At 35.7% G+C, this 22900-nt stretch overlaps 1 protein-coding gene across 1 annotated transcript; it reads left to right on the top strand.

The window, feature by feature from the left end:
- Positions 1 to 3563: 3563 nt before the first annotated feature.
- On the top strand, positions 3564 to 22190 carry LOC121860624 (retinol dehydrogenase 12-like). Its single transcript, XM_042357874.1, has 10 exons — positions 3564 to 3593; positions 7664 to 7818; positions 10549 to 10641; positions 10939 to 11050; positions 11471 to 11598; positions 12841 to 12923; positions 14060 to 14168; positions 19971 to 20083; positions 20577 to 20666; positions 20908 to 22190. The coding sequence occupies exons 2-10, from the start codon at positions 7665 to 7667 to the stop codon at positions 21013 to 21015; spliced, it is 990 nt and encodes a 329-aa protein (XP_042213808.1). The 5' UTR covers positions 3564 to 3593; position 7664; the 3' UTR covers positions 21016 to 22190.
- Positions 22191 to 22900: the final 710 nt, after the last annotated feature.

Genomic DNA, 22900 nt, shown 5'->3' with positions numbered 1-22900 from the left:
TGGCTGTAGGTAGAAAGAGAGGTAGGTCACCACGAGGTCAGGTCTTATATAGCGGAGGTAGGCGTGGCTTAATAGTTGACCTCCGTCATGTAAGGCGGCGCTGGTTGACCTAGACCACGAGGCATACACTGGGGAATTCGCGGGGTCGGCTACTCAGCGACAAACAGCGTTTGTAGGGAAGGAATCCACTACAGTAGGATTGCAGCCCTACTTTGGACATTTTCAAGTAACTGACAGTCCCTAGCATATATCGGGGACCAGACGGGGTGACAGTACTCCAGACGGGGAAGCACTTCACTCTTGAAGATCGTTACGAGGGACGGACTGTCCAGATATCTGAACGACCTTCTTGAAAGACCTAATAATTTAGTTGCCTGATTTGCCTTCTTCTCGCAATGGCCCGAGAACTTCAGCTCATTGTCAACGTACACACCTACAGTAGGTCCTTTTCACATGAGTGATCTGTGTAATCTGACGACTGTGGTGACTGCTGAAGGTTGTGATCGAAAAGTTCACCTCCAATAATTCACAGGTAGATATATTACAATGTTTCGAAGAATTCTTGATAACAAAGATTATAATCAAAGGAAATAAGCGTTAATATTCGTTTTAGCACATGGCAAGATGGCCTGACTTTCAAATATCCCTACAGGGTCATATCTCCATAACCGTTCATTTGCAGAAGAAATGAAGATCAGAATCGTACAAAACACAGTAAAATGTATCAGAAAAAATAAAACCAAAGTTCAGGTCATATGCTGAAACGAATAAAAGCTGGTCAGTTAACCAAATTTTATCTACAATGTTTTAAACTTATATATATATAATTTTACCCCTTATCAGCTTGCATACATAGCCACACAAATACATCTACTTTTTACTTTTTTACTTTTATATTCTTCACCACTGATCGGCTCGCTAGCCGCCCGGGCGATCGGTCACGTCTCTGTTACACACTGTTGACAAGTACTGGGCATGCACCGGCTCCTGAATGTACCTGAACCTGCTCCAGTGTTGGTCAAGTCTTGTCTTGAAAGAGCTCACACTCGGTGCCGTCACAACACTCTCTGGTAGATTGTTCCAAGAGTTTACAACCCTCACTCCGAAAAAGTTTGCCCTCACGGTTTTCTGGACTTGCGGCTTCTTCAATCTTGAGCTGTGACCCCTTGTGGGGCGAGCGTCCGCCAGCTCCAAGTAAGGACACTCGACTGAGTATTATTTAGTTTCGGTCTTCCAGGGAATCAGTTAGGTTACATTAGGTTAGGTTAGTTTGGATATCTAAATACAGGGATAACCGAAACTTAAAATTTATTTTACTCACCTACACACGAGTCACACAGGCCTGAACGACTCAAACACAGCATCCTGCACTGGAAAACAACTATAAGTAAGTTACCTACGTACTGGCAGACATATTGTAGCTTACCGCTTTTGATGAAACACAAACTTGGCCCCAAGGCGTATAAACACACACACATGTATAGATACAAGCTTATAACAAATGGTTCAAACTACACGACATGTGGTGGAAATGATAAATATATAAATAAACAGTCATTCAGCGAACACGTCTAGCACCTGCTGCATCATTTTATAATTTATTGGATAAAAAATAGACCAATCTAATTTAAATTAAGCTTCTAAAAGTATGGAATTACATTATTTAATTTATTTTAGGAAAGGGGCGATTAGGTAGGTGGCTATGCCTGTTACTGGGAAGGTCGGTGGAGGTGTGTGTGTGTGGTCATCATCCTTATCACCTTGAAACACCTGAGCCGGACAATTATATATATTTTGTTGCTACAAATACAGAAGCGTGTAGCTACCCAGTTATACAGGTATAAGCCTATAAATACAAAGGTAAAATTATCGTTTCAGTTATGTAGCGAATCCTAGAAATACTATTGGAATAAGTATAGCTTAAAGACAATTCTAAGACACTTTCTTCTACAGCTTTTCCTTCGGATTTTTTTTATTTTTCGAGTATTTTAATAGATAAAATTGCCAAGTAATGTTGTTGGTAATTTTATCTGTTAAAATCTCGAAAAATATACATTTCCGACGGAAACGCTATATTAGAAAAATCATAAAATTGCAAAAATTACTGATTACAAACTTAAAATCATAAAATTCACTATATTAACCGAACCGATAACCCTCTTCCTCTCGGTCCGACTAATTACCCAAATGTAGCCAAATATAGCCGGAATGAAGTCAAATGATGGTCGTACAAGCGTAATTCGGGCTGTGAATCACTTCTCGATTATTATTTGGTGTCATAAAGTCAAAAAAAATTGGTAAACTTAATTTAATCTGAGTTGTGTTGTGTTGTGTTAGGTTAGGTTAGGTTAGGTTAGGTTAGGTTAGGTTAGGTTAGGTTAGGTTAGGTTAGGTTAGGTTAGGTTAGGTTAGGTTAGGTTAGGTTAGGTACATGCACTTGATCTATTAACTCAGATTAAATTAAGTTTACCAATTTTTTGTGACTTCGTGACACCAAATACTAGTCGAGGTTAGGTTAGGTTAGGTACATGCACTCGATCTATTAACTCAGATTAAATTAAGTTTACCAATTTTTTGTGACTTTCTGACACCAAATACTAGTCGAAAAGTGATTGGCAGTCCGATTTATTCATCTAGGACCATTATTTGACTTCATTCCGGCTATATTTGGCTACATTTGGGTACATTTGGGGAATTAGTCGGACCCTCTTCCTCTTACGTTTTTTTTCCACATTTATTCTACACTATATGTAGTACAATACAGTATATGAGAAAACCAACAAAAAAAAAACCTCTTTGTGTGGTCTAGCAGAGAGGTATGCAAGACCCAAAAATCACTCAATTATATACCAAAGTGTCTGCCTACAAGCTAGTGTGTCTATATGATTGTTTCCTTTTTGCATATACAGTGACCCCTCGTTTAACGAACACCTCGGTTAACGAAATTTCGATTAACGAACTGCCTTCCATAAGGATCTTCAATTCCGTTAACGAAAAAAATTCGATTAACGAAGTTCTTACGTAACCGACCTCAACATGTTTTCGCTTGCACTGACCAGGCAACCAGCTTTAGTATCAGTCCGCCAATACATTAATCAGATCTAGGGCTTAAATTCCTTACTATTTTAGTAAATATCAAGAAGTTTATACTATTCAATAATTTTAAAGTTTAATATTCAATTTTTAGTCATTTTAACAATTATTGAACATAATTGAAGGTAAAGTGACTAGTTTAATGCGCGGCATCCAGCCTCTTAACACAGCAAACAGGAGTTACTGTCTCTCTCTGTTTTCACTGGAGGTAACATCTTGCTTGAGACTCTCTTCAACTAAACGCTTTTTTCTGTGTTTCCAAACAAATTATTGGTCATTTTGAAATATATTTTACATATTGACAATATATAAATGCAGTGCAGTGTTGATTTAAAAGAAATATCTTGAATTACACCAAGAGGCTAAATTTACCTTAGATTGAAATGTGGTGCCATGGGTGACTTCTCTTACCCCAATGGCCTCTTCTTCCTTCTCCTCCACCCCCATTCTAAATCCCATCATCATCATCATCCAGGAGCCTTCTACATACACACCTCAAAGTAAGTGAACTTTTCTACCATTTTTGTTGAATTTAGGAAATTTTCGGTGAGCTGGAACCAATTACCCAACAACCCATTGAAACAATGGTTTCACTTAATGAACTTTTCGGTTAACGAACGACCTTCTGGAACGGATTGAGTTCGTTAACGGAGGGGTCACTGTATATATATATATATATATATATATATATATATATATATATATATATATATATATATATATATATATATATATATATATATATATATATATATATATATATATATATATATATATATATATATATATATATATATATATGCACAATAACCACAAGGAAAGAAAGAAAACCACAGGATTCTAGCTTTCGTGTTCACATCTTCAGGGTGAGTACAGACTAGCTAGTCTGTGCCTCACCCTGAATACCAGCAAACGAATCACAGCGCACCTACAGTGATTTACTTGCCTATATATATATATATATATATATATATATATATATATATATATATATATATATATATATATATATATATATATATATATATATATATATATATATATATATATATATATATATATATATATATATATATATACACTCAACCCTCGCTTTACGCGGTCCCACTTTACGCGTTTCCGCGTTTATGCGGTACCCTGCCGAACACTGAATGCTCACTTTCCGCAGTGTGTGTACCCTTTTACGCAGAGAGCGGCGCGAGCAGGGTGCGCACAAGGTCGCAAAGTCATCAAAACATTACCGAGTTCTTCACCCGCCACCCACCGCAGCCGGCCCAAGTCAGTGATAGTGATAATGATAGTGAGGATATGAACTTATGTGGACATTGAGGGGTTTGACAAAGAGGCCCTGCAAGCCTCTGTGGTGGATAGTGATACAATTGATACAAGTGATACAGGTGAGGGCCAATAATCTGCCCTCTGCCTTGCAACCAATCCCCCATCCCCGTGTGCCCAGCCATCTTTTCTACTAATGTAAGTGTTAAAAAACCTAATATTATTGATATTTCTCTTAATTATTAATTGTGTGTGCATACCATCATAAAATTAAGAAGTTATTTTTACTACAACTTAGGTATTGTGTCTGAAAAAGTAGAGTTTGGGGGTCGGCCCGGTCTCTATTTCAATTAATCCTATATGTTATGTTGTTCACTTTCTCCTTTTCATGACCGTATTATATGAGCAAGAAGTATATATATATATATATATATATATATATATATATATATATATATATATATATATATATATATATATATATATATATATATATATATATATATATATATATATATATATATATATATATATACAAGTAAATCACTGTGCAGAGTCTAGGTATATGCTGATAACCACAAGGAAAGAAAACACAGTTCTAAGCTTTAGGTAATTCACATCTTCAGGGGTGAGTACAGACTAGAAAGAGTAATACAAATCAAGGTGTATATATACAGAGGAGGGTGAGACCAGGTCCACAATGGTCAGGTATTAGGTAATGACCCTACTAATCTTTAAATAGCACACAACGGTTGGTGGTCAGGTCAGATGGTCAAGTGACCCGGCCTTCTCACCTGATCACAAATCTTCTTAATTACAAAATTGTCCAGCTTGTACATGCCGTTACTCAAATTCATGTTGAATGCTTCGGTATGTTTAATAAGACTAGATTCTATGATGTTCCTACTGTCAATTGAATTACAGGTAATATTGAGGAGGCATTATCCCAGTCAATGCAATGCTTGTTATCCCTCAAATGAACAAACAGAGCATTGGATTCCTGGCCTGTCCTAACACTGTATTTATGTTGTTTAAGTCTAGTTACAAGATCTTTACCTGTCTGGCCTAAGTAAAACATATTACATTCCTTGCAAGGAACTTTATAAATGCAACCACTTGTGTTGTTGGGGGAGTTCTTGATTAACATTTGTTTAACAGTGCATGAGTTTTTAAATGCCACATTGACGTTCCAGGTTTTTAGTTGTAAAGGAATTTGAGAGAAATTTTTGTGAAATGGTAATACTAAGAGATTCTTATGGTCATGGGTGGGCTTGGGATCAGTTCTATAAAAAGATTTCTTAGTAATGTTCAGGCATTTACAGTGATTTACTTGCATATATATATATATATATATATATATATATATATATATATATATATATATATATATATATATATATATATATATATATATATATATATATATATACAATATATAGATATTTAACGCTAGAATGGTAAAAAAATTAATGTTTTGGTCATGCACCTATTTGGAAATTATTCAAAACACATCAAAACTATCGGAAAGCCATAATTTCAACCTAATCTACACTTAAAATCCTAAAATTCACTGCAAAAGGAAGGCCACCAGACTACTGCCTGCTCTACAGAACCTCAGTTACCCAGAGAGATTAGAGCGCTCGCAACTACCTACTTAGCTTATACTACAGACGGGTGAAGGGCGACCTAATTGAAGTGTATAAACATCTCAGGGGCACTACTCAGTTGAATGTACTCATGAGACATAAAGGCAAGCATGAACTTAGCATGCTTCCCTGTTGGGCGCTGTAAACGCTTCTGCGCTTCACCTTACACAAGGATGTAGGGGAGTGCCCAATAAAAAAAATAAAAAATTGTGAGGGCAATTTTTTTTTGGAGTGAGAGTTGTGAACTCTTGAAACAATCTGCTGGAGAGTGTTGTGACGGCACCAAGTGTGAGCTCATTCAAGGCCAGACTTAACCAACACTGGAGCAGGTTCCGATATATTCAGGAGCCAGTGCATGCCCAATATCTGCCAACAGTGTGTATCAGAGACGTGACCGACCACCTAAGCGGCTAACGAGCCAAACAGTGGCTAAGAGAATAAAAGTAAAAGTAAAAGATGACCAAAACGATAATTCTGCTGGTAAAATTATACGTTTTTGTCATGCATCTATTTGGAAGTGGGTCAGAATCGTTCAAAACACACCAAAAAAAAAGAAAAACATAATTTCAACCTAATGTAATCCCCCATCATATTAAACAGAGAATACTCAGTCAATCAAAGTACACTCACGGTAAAATATTGTTAGTTAGAACTTAGCCGGTCACTGCAAAATATCCACTATGTATTTTAAAAGTAACGTTTGCTAGAACCTAATAGAACCTGACCTAACCAACCAAGGAAACCTACCAAACCTTACCTGACTTGCTATCCGATGGGCTCCCCCCCCGACCCCCTGCTATATTAAATAAACTGTACTGTACAGTACTTATGATATCTGGTACCAATGAAAGTAACTTTGTTGAAGCGTCATGGTGTAATTTTAATTTTTTTGGTAGACGTGAGAACATGCTCGGACCGAGCGGGTCGGTTGTAAACAAACAGCTCAGACAACAACCTACTGTACGCTGACTAGCTAGGTTTTTTGGAGGAGTATTTATGGTAAATAAATTAATTTCTTCGCGTACAAAGCATGTAGACAACATTTTAGTTTCATTTGATCAGTTTTTCACTGTTTTACCTGCAATTTCCCCCAACCTTCATGCCCTGACCATTACAGGTGATTTATGATTGTAGATAGAGAAAAACTATACAAAAATAATTATATAATTAAAATAAAAAAAGAAGTTGTTGCCTCTTTTAAAATACTTCTATAATGATAAGAACATCTGTAAAATATGAATACCTGTAAGCTCAAACAACTCATTCTGGTGATAGCGGTGTTCTCGTAAATTACCATTTCATGTGATGAGGAAACACCCCAATGTTGTTACTGTACTAGACTCCCTGTATACTGTTCTTGTTACCAGGGGCATTAGGTTAGGCTAAAAGTATATTAGGTTAGCTTATAATATTTAATCCTCAGGTGAAATAAGATAGGATGTTAATCGTCAGGCTGATACAACAGCTAAATAGGGCAAAAAAAACAAGAGATAACTTATGAAAATGACAGTTGATGGTTGAAGTGGGATTTAAGGGAATAATCTTGTTCAAAAGAAAAATCTGAAATCCAATACCCTGTAAGTTGTTGCATTCTCTCTTCATACAGGGTATATTTATATACTGTACTGTATGTTCTCTGCCTGTTTCAGGATGTGGGTGACCGTGATGAGTGTGATGGCATTTGTAGTGTCTGTTTTTACTGTCATAGCAGCGTTCGGCTTCATATACCGACAGCGAACAAAGTTTACAACTTCCATGGCAAGCATGAAGAACAAAACTGTTATCATCACAGGCTCATCTGCAGGTTAGCGGGCTTTTTTTTCTTTAAATAAAAGGCTTCTTTTCATTCCACAGCTTGGTTGGTAAAGTTTTTGCCTCGAAAGCAAATGTTCATAGGTTCAAGTCTTCATTGGTCTAGCAGGTTGAGTTCCCTCCCTGCACGGTCTTTGCACCCTCCACTATACAGTAGTCTATAGATAGTAATGGTTGCCCTTCTTGTTTTAGAAAAGTACTCCTGAACATGCTGATTTTGAATCTATGGTTGACTATTCGATAGCAGGGTAATTAGTGGTCGTTATGACACTTAAAAGATTTTAATTATTTTTTCAGGCTAATTACTCACCAATTATGGGTTTCTGAGTTGTGAATTTGGTATTTTTGTGTTATTTTAGAAATATTGAATTAGTTTCACCCTTTAAATTCCAGTTCCAGGAGAAAAGTATATTTCAGTGTAAATATTCTTAATTTAAACACGTTTTAAGAAACAGAAAATGTTTACAAGAAATACTCTTAATACAGTATCCCTGTAACTTGAAGTGCAGTACAGGTATCCCAAATATCCCTGTAACTAGAAGTATATATCCCAAATATCCCAGTAACTAGAAGTATATATCCAGGGGTGCAGTGCTGCCAGAGCTCACTGGAGCGCCGCTCCAGCACCTCTGTTTTGATCAATCAATCAATATCGCCGACGCCTTGTTCCCTCCCGGGAACTCCTCAACAGGGGGTGGCCATGGCAGAAATGTCTCCAGGCCATTTTATCCTTGCACACCTCGCTTGCTCTCTCAAACACTCTTCCTCCCCTTCCTGCTCTCTCTTCACCAAACTCTCTAACTCTTTTCTCCCAGGTGTCAATTGGTCTACCCCTCCCAACATTCCCCTCTCTCTTGCTATCATAAACTTTTTTTGTCAGTCTGTCTTCATGCATCCTCGGCAGATGTCCATACCACCTTCGTGTATTCCTCTTCATCCACTCCACCGCACCACACTTCACACATGAAGTTATAGTATGCCCTATTGTTACTATAAACCTATTTCAATCAAGCAATCAACTTTATTTTGCAATAATAATACATATACAAAACCGAATATATCCTCATATAATTAATCTCTCCTTCAGATCAGCTTACATTTTATGACATCAATATTGTAGAAAGAATTTGATAACAGGTGCATTTCTAAACAATTAAAAACAGTACTTCCTCGCATAAGAGCTATAGATATGTGACCAATATCGAAAGGATAAGCACATTAGACTACTACTAGATCAAATTTTATATATATATATATATATATATATATATATATATATATATATATATATATATATATATATATATATATATATATATATATATATATATATATATATATATATATATATATATATATATATATATATATATATATATATATATATATATATCATATATATATATACACACACACACACAGTGACCTCGGAATTCTTAATCAAAAATTCGGTTAACGAATTTCTTACGAACCGACCTCAACATGTTTTCGCTTGCACTGGCCGGGCAACCAGCTTTAGTATCAGTCCGCCAATACATTAATCGGTTCTAGGGCTTAAATTCCTTACTATTTTAGTAAATATCAAGAAGTTTATACTATTCAATAATTTTAAAAGTTTAATATTCAATTTTTTAGTCATTTTAACAATTATTGAACATAATTGAAGGTAAAGTGACTAGTTTAATGCGCGGCATCCAGCCTCTTAACACAGCAAACAGGCGTTAGTCTCTCTCTGTTTTCACTGGAGGTAACATCTTGCTTGAGACTCTCTTCAACTAAACGCTTTTTTTCTGTGTTTCCAAGCAAATTATTGGTCATTTTGAAATATATTTTACATATTGACAATATATAATGCAGTGCAGTGTTGATTTAAAGAAAATAATCTTGAGATACACCAAGAGAACTAAAATTTTATGGGTGAAATGGTGCCATGGGGTGACTTCTCTTTCACCCCAATGCCTTCTCTTCTCCCTTCTCCTTCACCCCCATTCTAATTCCCATCATCATCATCCAGGAGCCTTCTACATACACACCTCAAAGTAAGTGAACTTTTCTACCATTTTTTTTGAATTTAGGAAATTTTCGGTGAGCTGGAACCAATGACCCAAAAACCCATTGAAACAATGGTTTCGGTTAACGAACTTTTTGGTTAACGAACGACCTTCTGGAACGGATTGAGTTCGTTAACCGAGGGGTCACTGTGTGTGTGTGTCTGTATATATATATATATATATACCTGTGTATATATATATATGTATATATATATATATATATATATATATATATATATATATATATATATATATATATATATATATATATATATATATATATATATATATATATATATATATATATATGCATCAATAGATACAGTTTAGGAAACGGAAATTATTTGACAGCTCCAGCACCTTATAAATTGGCACTGCAACACTATTTATATCCCAAGTATCCCAGTAACTAGAAGTATATATCCCAATTATCCCTGTAACTAGAAATATCCATGAAAGAGTCTTATGAAACTAAATGAATTACCGTACTGTATTAACTTAAAGTGAGTGTCATGGCGTATGATGATGTGGGATTATTATCCTTTTACAGTACAGAACATGTTCTGTATAAACCTTTTATGTACAAGAGTACAAAGATTTGTCTAGTTTACCATACAATTTTCCTTCATAAATGAGTATGAGTTTAGTTCTTGAATGCTGTGTCATTTCAGGTATTGGGAAGGAAGCTGCGTGGGACTTGGCTCTTCGTGGTGCTCGTGTCATCCTGGCTTGTAGAAACCTTAAAAAAGCTGCAGATGTTGCTGGTAATTTTGATTTTGAAGATTTAAAGAAAAATTTGGTTTTATACTCTGTAATTTGGCTGCAAGAAAGAGAGAAATAATTAAAACATTTTTAATCCCTTCATTATGGGGATATGGGGACGTCACCTTTAAAATGTTTTTTTTTTTGCTAACTTCAGACGATTTTATTCAGCACAGAGTGGTTCCTTGGACAAGTAGTTAATAGAAATTATTTTATTATAATCTCTCAGTTAATGTGCCCCATTCATTACAATTGATAAAGATAAATTGGATTATAATTTCTCAATTATAATTTCTCAGATTTCATTAAATCTACTACGGGCAACAAAGAAGTGTTGGTGAGGCACCTGGACACCTCATCCCAGGCCTCTGTCAGAATGTTTGCAGACAAAATTCTTGCTGAGGAACACAGGTAGGATGTGCAAGATGAATTACTTGTATTGAAATTGTAATTCCTTTTACCTCTCAGCCAGTTTAGGGAAGGGGCTTTGTTGTCATTCATGCTGTGTATTGGTCTGTCTGTCTGTCTGTTAGCCTAAAAATGTCAATGCAACTAGTGTATCAGTTTTGGAGAGATTGATTTGAAATATGAATGGCATGATCATTGCTTCTTAAATATGTGCAGATGTATTTTTCGGATGACAGTCAAAAGATCTAGTTCTGTGTACGTAGCTAATAAAACTGGCTTAAGAACCTATAACAATTATATAGCTAAGATTCTTGATATGGCCCAAAGATTTTCAGTAGTGCCTGGAAATATTTTAGCTGAAGTGATATGAAATATATTAAGACAGATGATAGGCAGTACAGTTTGATAAATTCCTCATTGCAGAATTGATGTGTTGGTACTGAATGCTGGTATTGGAGGGATGTCTAAACGAACTCTGACTACAGATGGCCTTGAAATTACCATGGCAACCAACCATTTTGGTCACTTCCTCCTTGCCAACCGGTTATTAGGTGAGGATTGTTACTTTTAATTCTTCAAGTTCTTATATCTATATCCAGTGAAACCTCTATTTAACGGACTACGTATATAGAGAGGAAAATCTGTTATATCAAGGGCCTGATATATGTAAAACCTCCATGTAATGAACTACAGTATATAGGCATAGGTGAATGTCCATTATATCGAGGATCCGTTAGATATGAAACCGTTATATAGAGGTTTCACTGTAATTACTGTTCATTCTTCTACATCTTTAATTCTGTTTCTTCTTTCCTCTTTCATGAGTTGTTTTAAATTTTGATGATAAAATTTAATGTCTGACTAAATCAGTTTAAGTTTATTTCTCTCACCAATTTCTTCACTCTTTTATTCTCATATCATTCCTATACCCTTATCTGCTCCTCTAGTGATACACTTTTCTTTACAAAATACTGTACTGTATGTGTTGCAATGCCTAGATCCACTGATGTATAGTCTTCCCAAAAAGTATTGTTAGATTTTCCATTGCTACAATTTGAAACGTTAGACAAAATGCTTTGACATGATCCCCTGTGCATCATCATAAGTTAGTATGCTTGCTCGCCATATCAGTAACAGCTAGAGATGTGGGTAGGATTAGGGGAGAGAGTCATCCTTTATGGCATACTAGATACTTCTATAAAACAAGAAATCCATTTAACTATATTAATCTATGTATCGTTCGAAAATGTATATACTTATTCATGCTCAAAGGTCACGGATGTAGAGCTACCAACCGTTGAGAAACAGGTCGAGTAACATTCCTCGGAAAGCCTCGAGTCACATAAACCCCATGGCTAACCATACTTTTGTGGGGGATTGTACATCTCTCATATAGATTTAAACCATTGTGATTTTCTTGTAAGGTCTGGCACCCTATTTCTACAATAACATGTATGAATAATTTTAAATCTCTCAGTGTCATGAGATGATGCTCCCTTGCAAGTACTCTTTCAATTACTCCTTTTTATTTTTTTCCAAAAAGCCTCATAAACCCTCTGTCCATTAAGATAATTTGGTACACAAGCATCAGAGGCACTCCTATCCTCAAACATTGAACATATCTTTTTTCACTTGCTGGCCTGATTACATTCTTATATTTAATCACCTTTCACCGATGATCTTACACCAGAAGTAAATAATCTTTTCTCACATGAAAAGCCAGAATCATCCTTTAATTTGTCATTCTATTGATGAAAGTTGCTAATCTCTGGATTATTTTTTCTGTCATTAAGGTTTGCTGAAGGAGAGCAGCCCCAGTCGAGTGATAGTAACTTCATCAATGGCACATTCCTACATAAAGACGCTAGACCCAAGGGTGAAAAAACTTGTTACCGTACAGTAGAGTCTTGGAATTTTGTAATGTATGAGACCACACCCATTGCAGTACAGTACTGTATTATTTTTGTAAAATAGTGAGTTTAGTCCCATCCACATAACCAACTGCATGCATACAGTATACATAATGATAAATGTACCACAAGTATAATACTAGAATATAATACTGTACAGACCAGGTTAATTAGATGGTTAAGTTTCTTTAACTACAGTGACATATAAAGTACAGTTGTACCCCGCTTTACGCGGTTTCACTTAACGCGATTTCTCATATACGCGGTGCCTCGCCAGAACCGAACTTTCACTTCATCTACCCATATACGCGCAGAGTGTCCGGCTCGAGACGCTATTTTTAGATTCCCGTCACCCGCTGCCGCCTGCCTCGCCTCTCCCTCCTCCTCCTCCTCCCTCCCTCCCCTCCGCCTCCATCCCCGTACGCCGACCCATCTCTTTTACTAACGTAAGTGTTACACCTAACTTTTAGTTTTCTTAACCTAACCTTTATTTTTCCTAACGTAACCTTTATTTTTCCTAACCTAACCTCTTCTATATTACTTGTTTGTTCATATCATCATAAAGTTAAGATAAAATTTTTACTACAACATAGTTGTGTGTCGTCAAAAAGTGGAGTTGTTCACTTAACGCGGTACCCTCTTAACGCGGTACCCTGTGGGTTCAATTGACCGCGTAAAGCAGGGTACAACTGTACTGTATTAGGTAGTGACTGACTTTCTTGATTACATGTACAGTAAATAAAAAAAAAATCAGTTTCAGCATGGTCTATAATCTATATTCACCCATATTGTATGTTTTCCTTTATACAGGTCGCCTTCAATTATAAGTGTACAGTACTCGGACCTGTATGAGCAAAATATTATAAACGAAGATACTTGCAGGTTAACATAGAAAAAGATGGGTTTCATTCCCAGCTCTAGCCAAAATCCCTTTTGATGAGGTTCCCATACTGTATTGTATAGTACAGTATTAAGTTTTCATCCATACTCTGATAACAATTTGATAACTAAATTAGGTACCAGACTGTATATTTTATTGAGTGAATTTTATAAATGAGTATACACCTGTATGATAAATTATATCGTTTGTTTTATATTACAGGAACTGAATTATGAGAATGGTAAATACTGGCAGATGCATGCCTACAGCCAGTCCAAGGCGTGCAACATCTTGTTTGCTCATCATTTAGCAGACATTTTGAAGGGAACAGGTGAGTTGAGGGAAAAGAGGAAGATAGATTAAATTTGATTGTACTGTACTGAGAATAACAGTATGTAAGTTTTGATTTAGATAAATCAAACGAAAATTAAATCGAGTTCAGATACTTTTGCATGATGTACGATGAAAATTTACTGCATTCCAAGGTGGCTGACAACAGATACAGAAATAGTGCCAAATTCATGTTGACTTGATAATATCAGGGGGGCTTCCAAATTTGCAGGGGTTAGGTTCTTAAAATGGTCGCGAATAACATTTGCAGACCTGGAGGGGCGGGTACATTTTTATTTGCGTACAAAGAAATGTATATTCCCTTTATGTGTTTGCTCTTGCAGGGTTGGAGAAAATCATGATTTTTAAAAAAAAATAAAAAACCGATTTATTTGATTTAAATCGGATTTTTTTTATTTAAATCGATTTTTTTATTTTTTTACTAATTGCATTAAAATAGTATTTTTAAACCATAAAAACAGTATTTTTCAACCAAAGCTTATTCAGGATAATAAACAGAAGATTGGCATTAAGATATTTATGCAGTAGATGTACCAATGGAATTGAACACAATAATATTCTTTTTGTAAAATAAAAGAAAACTGGTAACATATCTTACATTTGAGTGCACAAATCCAAACGTAATAATGAAATTTAACATAAATGCTCTTATAGGATTACAGTGTTTCAAAAATTAATAACTTAACTTCTTCAAGTCAACAGAATAATATTCTCATTTTGTAAAAAAAATAATACTGGTAACAAGTTTATTTTCTTACATTTGTAGGATTATAGTGTATTAAGAATTACCGGTAATAACTTCAAGTCAACACAATATTCTCATTCTGTAAACAACAAAAATAGTTCAAAACATTTAAATTAGCTTAGTTGAACATTGAAATGCTTATGTACTGTGACAAGCTTAGATGCCATTTCCTGTCCGAGGCGATTTCTTACCTTTGAGTGTACAAATCCATATGTGGAAAAAATTCTCTCAACCCCTGCTGATGATGCAACAGCTGGAAATAATTGCCTAGGAACATCCATTACATTTTCTGTCATATCATTGGCAAAATACTGCCACCAAGCAAGGGGTGAGAGAGATTTTACATCTTTACCAAAATAGACCTCTTTAAATGGTGCACTTTTTCCATGGAAGGACATTAATGCTGAAAGGAAATGTGGAAGAGACTCGTACACATACTGTTCTGCAATATCTCGCTGCTCAGGAGTCAGATGTTTGCCCTGATACCTTGGATCTATCACAGCTAGAAAATGGGCAGGTGTCAATGATACTTTGATTCATTTTTTCAAAATTATCCATATCCTTCTTATCTGTTAAATACTCCTTAATATCAGTTTTCAGTTTTACCCAGATTTCTACAGCATCACTTAATAGGGCATGTTCTCTCTGGACACAATCCAATGCCACAGCAATAGGCTTAAGTTTCTCTAAATAGTCTTCTGCAGTTCTTTTTAATGCCTTATCATTAACTTTCCTTTCAATTTTCTTATCAATGTCTTCACTATTTTCTTTTCACACTTTGACAAGGGTCTCCCAGTTCTTTAAATAGGATTCAATAGCATCTGTCACTGTGTTCCATCGTGTGTCTGATGGCATTACTAGCATTGTTCCTCCTGCTCTTCTATACAAAGATCCTAGGATGTGATGATTTCTGAAGTACTTAATGATTTCAATAATGTGCTCCTTAATGTTCTTGATTTGCAGGTCTTGTGAAAGCAAATTTAACAGGTGTGCAGAGCAACCATATGTTATAATGGATTTATCTTGTCCGAATTCACTTCTCATTTTTGCCATATTAGCAGCATTATCTGTTACACAGCTTCTTGCTGTGCATCCAAATTTGTCTTCACACTTTTTTGTAGCACATTCAGCTAATTTCAACAGATATTCAGCTGTGTGTCTTGATTCTGTGTCTATAGAGTCAACAAGATAAATACGGTTGTCCGCTGTTAAAGTTATACATACTATAGGCTCATTATGGACATTACTCCATCCATCCATGGCCATGCAAACTGTTTTCCCACTAAGTTCTTCTGAATAATTCTTAATCACTGAATCGTAGGCTTGATCCAAAAGAGACCCTCCAATTTGATGTCTATGAGGTGGAACATATCCTGGTCTTAGCATTTTAATCATCTTGATATATCTCTTCGTGCTCCACTGTTCGGAAGGGTGAATTTGTTGCATATATATAATTAGCAACTTGCTGATCCAAAGTGACTTTTTCAGACTTAGTAGTTTTTATCACAAAAACAGACTATAGTACAGTACATAATTATGTAAATCCAAATAATGTTATTAGCCTGCTGCATTTCATATACTTTTCAATCATGTAGAATAAAAAGAGAAAACAGATATTAGTAAAAAAATCATTTTGATTTAAATCATGATTTTTTTTACTCTGATTTAAATCGATTTAAATCATGTGATTTAAATAATTTGATTTAAATCATGTGATTTAAATCATTTGATTTAAATCATGTGATTTAAATCATTTGATTTAAATCATGTGATTTAAATCATTTGATTTAAATCATAACAACCCTGCCCTTAGGACAATTATTTATTTTACCTGTAGTATTGTATACAGTATGTGTGGGTATGTGTAGACAAACACACACACACACACACACACACACACAAAACATATAAAAATAAATAATGATGGGAAAATACTCTCACAAATAATCAGAAATTTTTTTTTTTAAATGTGACAGTCTACCCTCAAGTCCATGCTCTATTAATAAATTACTGTAATAGAGCACAGACTTGAGGGTAGACTGTCACATTTTAAATAATTTTGTTGTTTATTTGTGAGAGGATTTTCCCATCATTATTTATTTTTATATGTTTTGTGTATGTGTGTGTGTGTGTGTGTGTGTGTGTGTGTGTGTGTGTGTAGACCATGGAGGTATAATAGGGTGGAGGCGGCGTGAGCGATGTAGAGCGTTCAAGTGAGATGTCAGCCGCGCGGCTGCCATCTTTTGATGGGCAAGAGCTCGCAGCCAACCGCCACTCCTCACAGTACTATAAGCGCACATTGTGTTAATGTTTATTAATAAATGTATCATTTAATGTAAAAAAATTTAGACAATACATTAAACATTTATTAATCACAGAAATATACACAAATAGTTCAATAACTTCAGTGTAAAACAGATTGTAGATCTGCAGTACTGGAGCTTACTGACCACTGAAATGAATCAGTTTTGTGTATATTTGATGACTTTTTACCCCAACCTGAACTTGTAACTTGGCAGTGAACTGTTTTCCAGCATATGCATATCTCACTTGAATATGCATAATAATATGATAATAAAGTATAAAACATTGTACACCCACACACACACACACTAAAGGAACTACGTACAGTACATTATGCTGCTTTGAGAAAAAAAGATGCACTCGCTCCCCTCATTAGCTATCTCAACGATGATTGTGAAGTTCAACAAGCTAACATTTATAATAGTATCCCCAATAGCCAGAATCTTTGATCCCCCAGAACTTTCCATTACCTGAAAATAAAATTTCAGCATTTCGAGAAATTTTAATGAATTTCCGAGTGATTGCTTCATGCACCGACACATGCTAAGCACATGTGCTCATGCACTACAGTTGGTTACTACTGCCATGTGACAACATGGGATGCCTATGATTGGTTGATGTATCTTACAGCTTATCTCCTTGAAGTCTAGCATCATGACACTCCTAGTTTGTTGTCTGCTGCCATTTATAGTTCCACACAGAATTTTGTGATACACTGGCGGTGGCATAGCCCATTGCGCCCTTCCTTGATGGTAGGTCACTACATTGAACTGAAGAGTTTTGATTCCAACAAAGTCTCATCAAAAAGAGAGGGGAAGGTTATTAATATGAATATTGGCCAACGTTACTGCTGATGGATGATGAAGAGGTGTTAATATCCTGCTTACAAGAAGACAAACATAGTGATGGGAATATCCATTCCAATATCAGAATACAACAAGTTGGGGAAGTCAGAAGTGAATCAGTGAGCATGATTACGAAACATCAAGCAACAGTAAGTGATTTGTTAGTTACTCCCCTAAATACTGTATAGATAATCAGTGGATTTGTTGTATTCCCCTTTAAATGACTAATTATTGATGTAATGAAGATATTACATGTGTCATAAATGCTGCACAGGAAGCTCGGTGGACATCGCATTCATTTATATAACTGGTTGTGTTGCACTACACCCACACACAAAGACGTGTGTGTGTGTGTTAAGCCTCCGTAGCAACGGTGCTTTGTGCCAGATGCATAGTTTAGACGCGGAATTTGTGTAAGTGCAGTACCCAGAAATATCTGCACCAATTGTTCCGGCTAGCGGGGATATTACTATATACAGTACAGTACAGTATTTTGCCACCACTTGCCTCCCAGCTTACCTACAAGTCTCTTCAACCATTTACATGATGCAAGAATTTGAAGTTTCCATATGAGGGGACAACCTCGGGTTTAAGTGCTCCACCAATTACATTGACTTACCATTGAAGCTGTACAAGGAGTTCTTCCTGGAACTAATCAAACCCAACTACTTTGTCATCATTGCTTTTCTCAGACATGCAAGATGCCTCACTGACTGGAATACTTCATTTGTTTCTCCAGTACGGAAGTCACGAAGACCGCAGTTATTAAACGAGATATGATCAATTACTTCAATACCTAGCACAAGCTGTGAGGGTTTTGTATGTGACTGGGCTTACGAGTATGCTGACATTGCAGGCACCACATATCCTCAGCTAGTTGGCATATGAAGACCACCTCCACCACTGACTGCCATGTCAGCTTTCAAGACTTGATCTACCACAACCTAGAGAAATGTAAGACCTCTGTGGCTCATACCTTCATAAACCTCATCAAAGCATTTGATTTAGTAACAGCAGCTATAATGTTTTGACAAGTAAATTTTTCATAACTGGCTTCTACATTGGCAGGGAAACATACATTGTGAAGAGAAAAATTAAAACAAAGTTTCAGATCTGGATATACTGTACTGTACTGCTCGTGTACTGTATAAGTACTGTATTTATTTAGTGAATACAGACGAAAGATAATTTGATAGTTAAGAAATTTGAAAACATCAGAGTGGAACAGTTTCTGAATGAATTATTAAGCGATTTATGTAGCCAGCTAAAAATACAAGCTGGGTCTCCTGCATGGATTGATGCACACAATGGAGTGGTCCCATCTTGGTTAATGCAAAAATAATATTTTTTCAGTTTCATTGCATCATAAAGCAGAAGAATTTGTGTGGCCAAAATTTGAAGTTTTAAATGTAATGAAAGTTATTTCATTACATTCAGAAGTTCTAAGCCAAAAGTCATATTCAGAAGCCATTTTCTCAATGGTGAGGATATTTTTTATTTCACTGCATAATTTTAGGCTTAATGAATAATAAAATCAATCTTTATTAAAGTATGATATGTAGTGAACCTAACTCCCCAGGTAGCATGAGGTGGTTTATCATCACTTGAAATAAGCCTGGGTCTCTAATCTTCAGATGATACAAAATATTGTCTGTATTTTATGAATTGACATCCTAATTTTTGACGACAAAAATATCCTTTTAACTCGGCTTATGCATAAATATCTGAATTAATGTCAATGCTGTACGTATATTACTGTAGTTTGATTTGTCTTGGCCTCGACTAATCACTGCAGAACACCCTGTACATGTACAGTATGTGTAATATTTTATTCTTACCCTGTGTAGTAATCCATGCTTCATTATCAGTGAATTTGTATCTGTTTTAGGCGTGGTGGTAAATGCACTCTGTCCAGGATTAGTGGCAACAGAGATCTTCAAAAAATGTGATGGCTTCATAATTGGCAAACTCTATCGATTTCTGGCTCCCATTATGGGCAAGGTAGGCACGTGTGGTATGTCTACAGTAGCTACTAGCTTGGACACACAAAGACATCATATTGATTATTTCTCAGTGCAATCACATGTTTTGTTAGATTATAAAGAACATATTATGAGAAAGCATTGAAAAACTTGATTGTTTAAGACGAACCAAACTGCTTGTTTTAATGTTAGCTTCAGAACACCAAGGTCTTTGGTACTGTAGCTACATTGGATCTGGGTGTTGGATTTGGTCTCACTAAATCACACCACACAGTCACACACTTCACTTATTATGATTGTGGAGATGTCATGTTCCATTGTTGGCATCACACTGCATAGGCAACACAACTGTGAACAAACAGAACGACTGTAAAACATTTTGAATTGGTGTATCACTTAAAATAAAGTCTGTTTATGTTTTTTTAATTTTATTGATAATTAGCTCTCAAATTATTTAGTTTTAGTTCACAACATATAATGTGTACTGAGTGATTCATGTTCACCCTGGACAGACCACGCAGCAAGGGGCCCAGACAATTGTTCACCTGGCAGTCTCCAAAGAAGATGCTGCCATTACTGGGAAATTCTTTGAGAATTGTAAGGTTAGTTAAGCAATCTTGCTTTCTCCAGTTGTCAAAAAGAGGCATATTATTTCTCTCATCAAAGAGTGACTTTTATGCAGAATGTTGTACAGTACTGTAAAATGTTCAGTTCAGTTACTTGTTCTGATATTTATGCTCGTACTGTAAGTCAATATGACACTCACTGCTTGCAGAATTAAACTCACTCACTCTCTCTTGGTATAATTTATACTGGTTAATGCAATAACTTTTTTATTTGCAGGTATCAGACAACATATCTACTCTGGTGTGTGATGCAGGCTTGGCAAAGAAAGTGTGGGAAGCAAGTGAGGCTTATGTTGACCTTAAGCCAGAGGAAACCTTTTACTAAATGCACATGTGCTCTTATTTGCCATCTTTTAATAATCCAATAAAAGAGGAAGTTGAATTTAATTAAAATCTTAGCTATTAAGAATTTGTGAGAGCAGGAAACTTGCAACTTTTACACACATTTGCAATTTTAGAGTTTTAGATATTTCAGCATTTGTTTTTTTATACACTTTGGAGCTAACAAACAACTTTGGTTACAGAAAAAGTTCAAAATCTTAAACATATAATACAGTATAGTATTGTTATGGCCTGCAAGGCAACTTCACTTATGAGCAGTGTGTGATATGGGTCATTACCTAGGATCCTGCCTATGTCAGCCTCAGATTGTTAAGGAGTGACAGCAGGTGGTGGTCAATCTAGTGCCACCACTGGTTAGGTTAAGTACAGATAGCCCTTATTTAACGTTAAGTCAAAACTTGGTTTAGCAATATCTCGACTCACTGGGAAGGCGGAAAAACTGTGGATTCTGTGCTCCAATTGCGCATCTCTCCTGTTACTTGTTTATGCTACCCGTGTGCCAGCTATCTACCCACGCCATGTACTAAATGTTTACCACTTGTCATTTGATCATTGTCTTCCGTGCTTTCCTGTTATTGCCTTATACACTATTGCTGTGTATCGTTGTTATCATTGTTAATTTTACAGGTTTTTAAGTACTGTACGGACTGTTCATATAGGGTGTAAAGTGAGTGAACTTTTAAAAAATATCAAATAAGTGTACTGCTGTTTTGCCTCCCTCATCAGGCAAGGCCAAACTCTCCTGTAAATCTTTGGACTTGGAGGTGAAGTTTAACATTATGTGGCATAACAAGAATGGTGGCAGGTCACATTGCCTCCAGCCTCATATTCCAACTAGCGTGAGTGACGTGCGGGCACCAGCAACAATAGTCCTCCAGCCTTGGAGAGGACAAATGATGATGACTTTGGTTCTACATAAACTTGGCGAGTGCTACTTTACTGTAGTGTACTGTAGTTTATTATTATTATTATTATTATTATTATTATTATTATTATTATTATTATTATTATTATAACAACAAATTATTGTTAAATGCAATGTATTTAGGTGAAAAAGTAACCGAAGACTGATTCTGTGTTATACCTCGTTTAGCGATAATTTCGCTTAACGCTAGGCTTTTCAGGAATGCAACCCCATCATTAAACAAGGGATACCTGTACTGTATATCGTTAAAAAAATGTGTGCATCCGGCACACACCTTTTACCCCCAACCATACTGGATATATTATGTACAATACATGCCAACTTCTAATTTGTGATGATAGTTCTGTCTTCCAGAAAAGTACAAATTACTGTAAGGTATGCTGGACCTCAATTGTACTACAGTATATGTTTTCATGGGTCATGGATTCAGGTAAAATGATGTGTAAATTCATATGACATAAATGAAGACATAAATAGAAGTCACTTTCATGAGTGAGATGGGACTGAAGTGATGGCCTGTTATAAATGGGAAACATGAACATTTAATAAATCACTCAAATGGCGCCCACTGTGGTATAGGTTGGAAGCATATCACTGTTATAAATAAGAAACTTGCATTGTTACGAGTCAGCCAAGTGATTCTGAACCGATAAATTGTTTTGAGTTAACTGTTTGGGTCTAAAGTGTCCACTTTATGCTAACTCTTGAGTCCTACTTTGAGCATTGTTATGACTTGACCACAAGGGCTAAATCTTGGTTAACTTCAGATTAAGTAAGGACAAGAAGAGAGAAGTTCTTTCTCCAGTGTAGACTGATGTTATGTCCAGTACTTAATCCCTTTAGTGGTGAAAAAAATTTTGTCCATCCATCTGCCTTCTAAATTATATGTATATTACAGGTATCAGTAAGACAGTACAGTATAAAAAAACAAAACTTTATGCAA

This window comes from Homarus americanus, unplaced genomic scaffold (genome assembly GCF_018991925.1).
Source record: "Homarus americanus isolate GMGI-L3 unplaced genomic scaffold, GMGI_Hamer_2.0 scaffold11150, whole genome shotgun sequence".
NCBI lineage: Eukaryota > Metazoa > Arthropoda > Malacostraca > Decapoda > Nephropidae > Homarus > Homarus americanus.
Note: the sequence above shows the minus strand (reverse complement) of the source record. Positions and strands in the feature narration are given on the sequence as shown.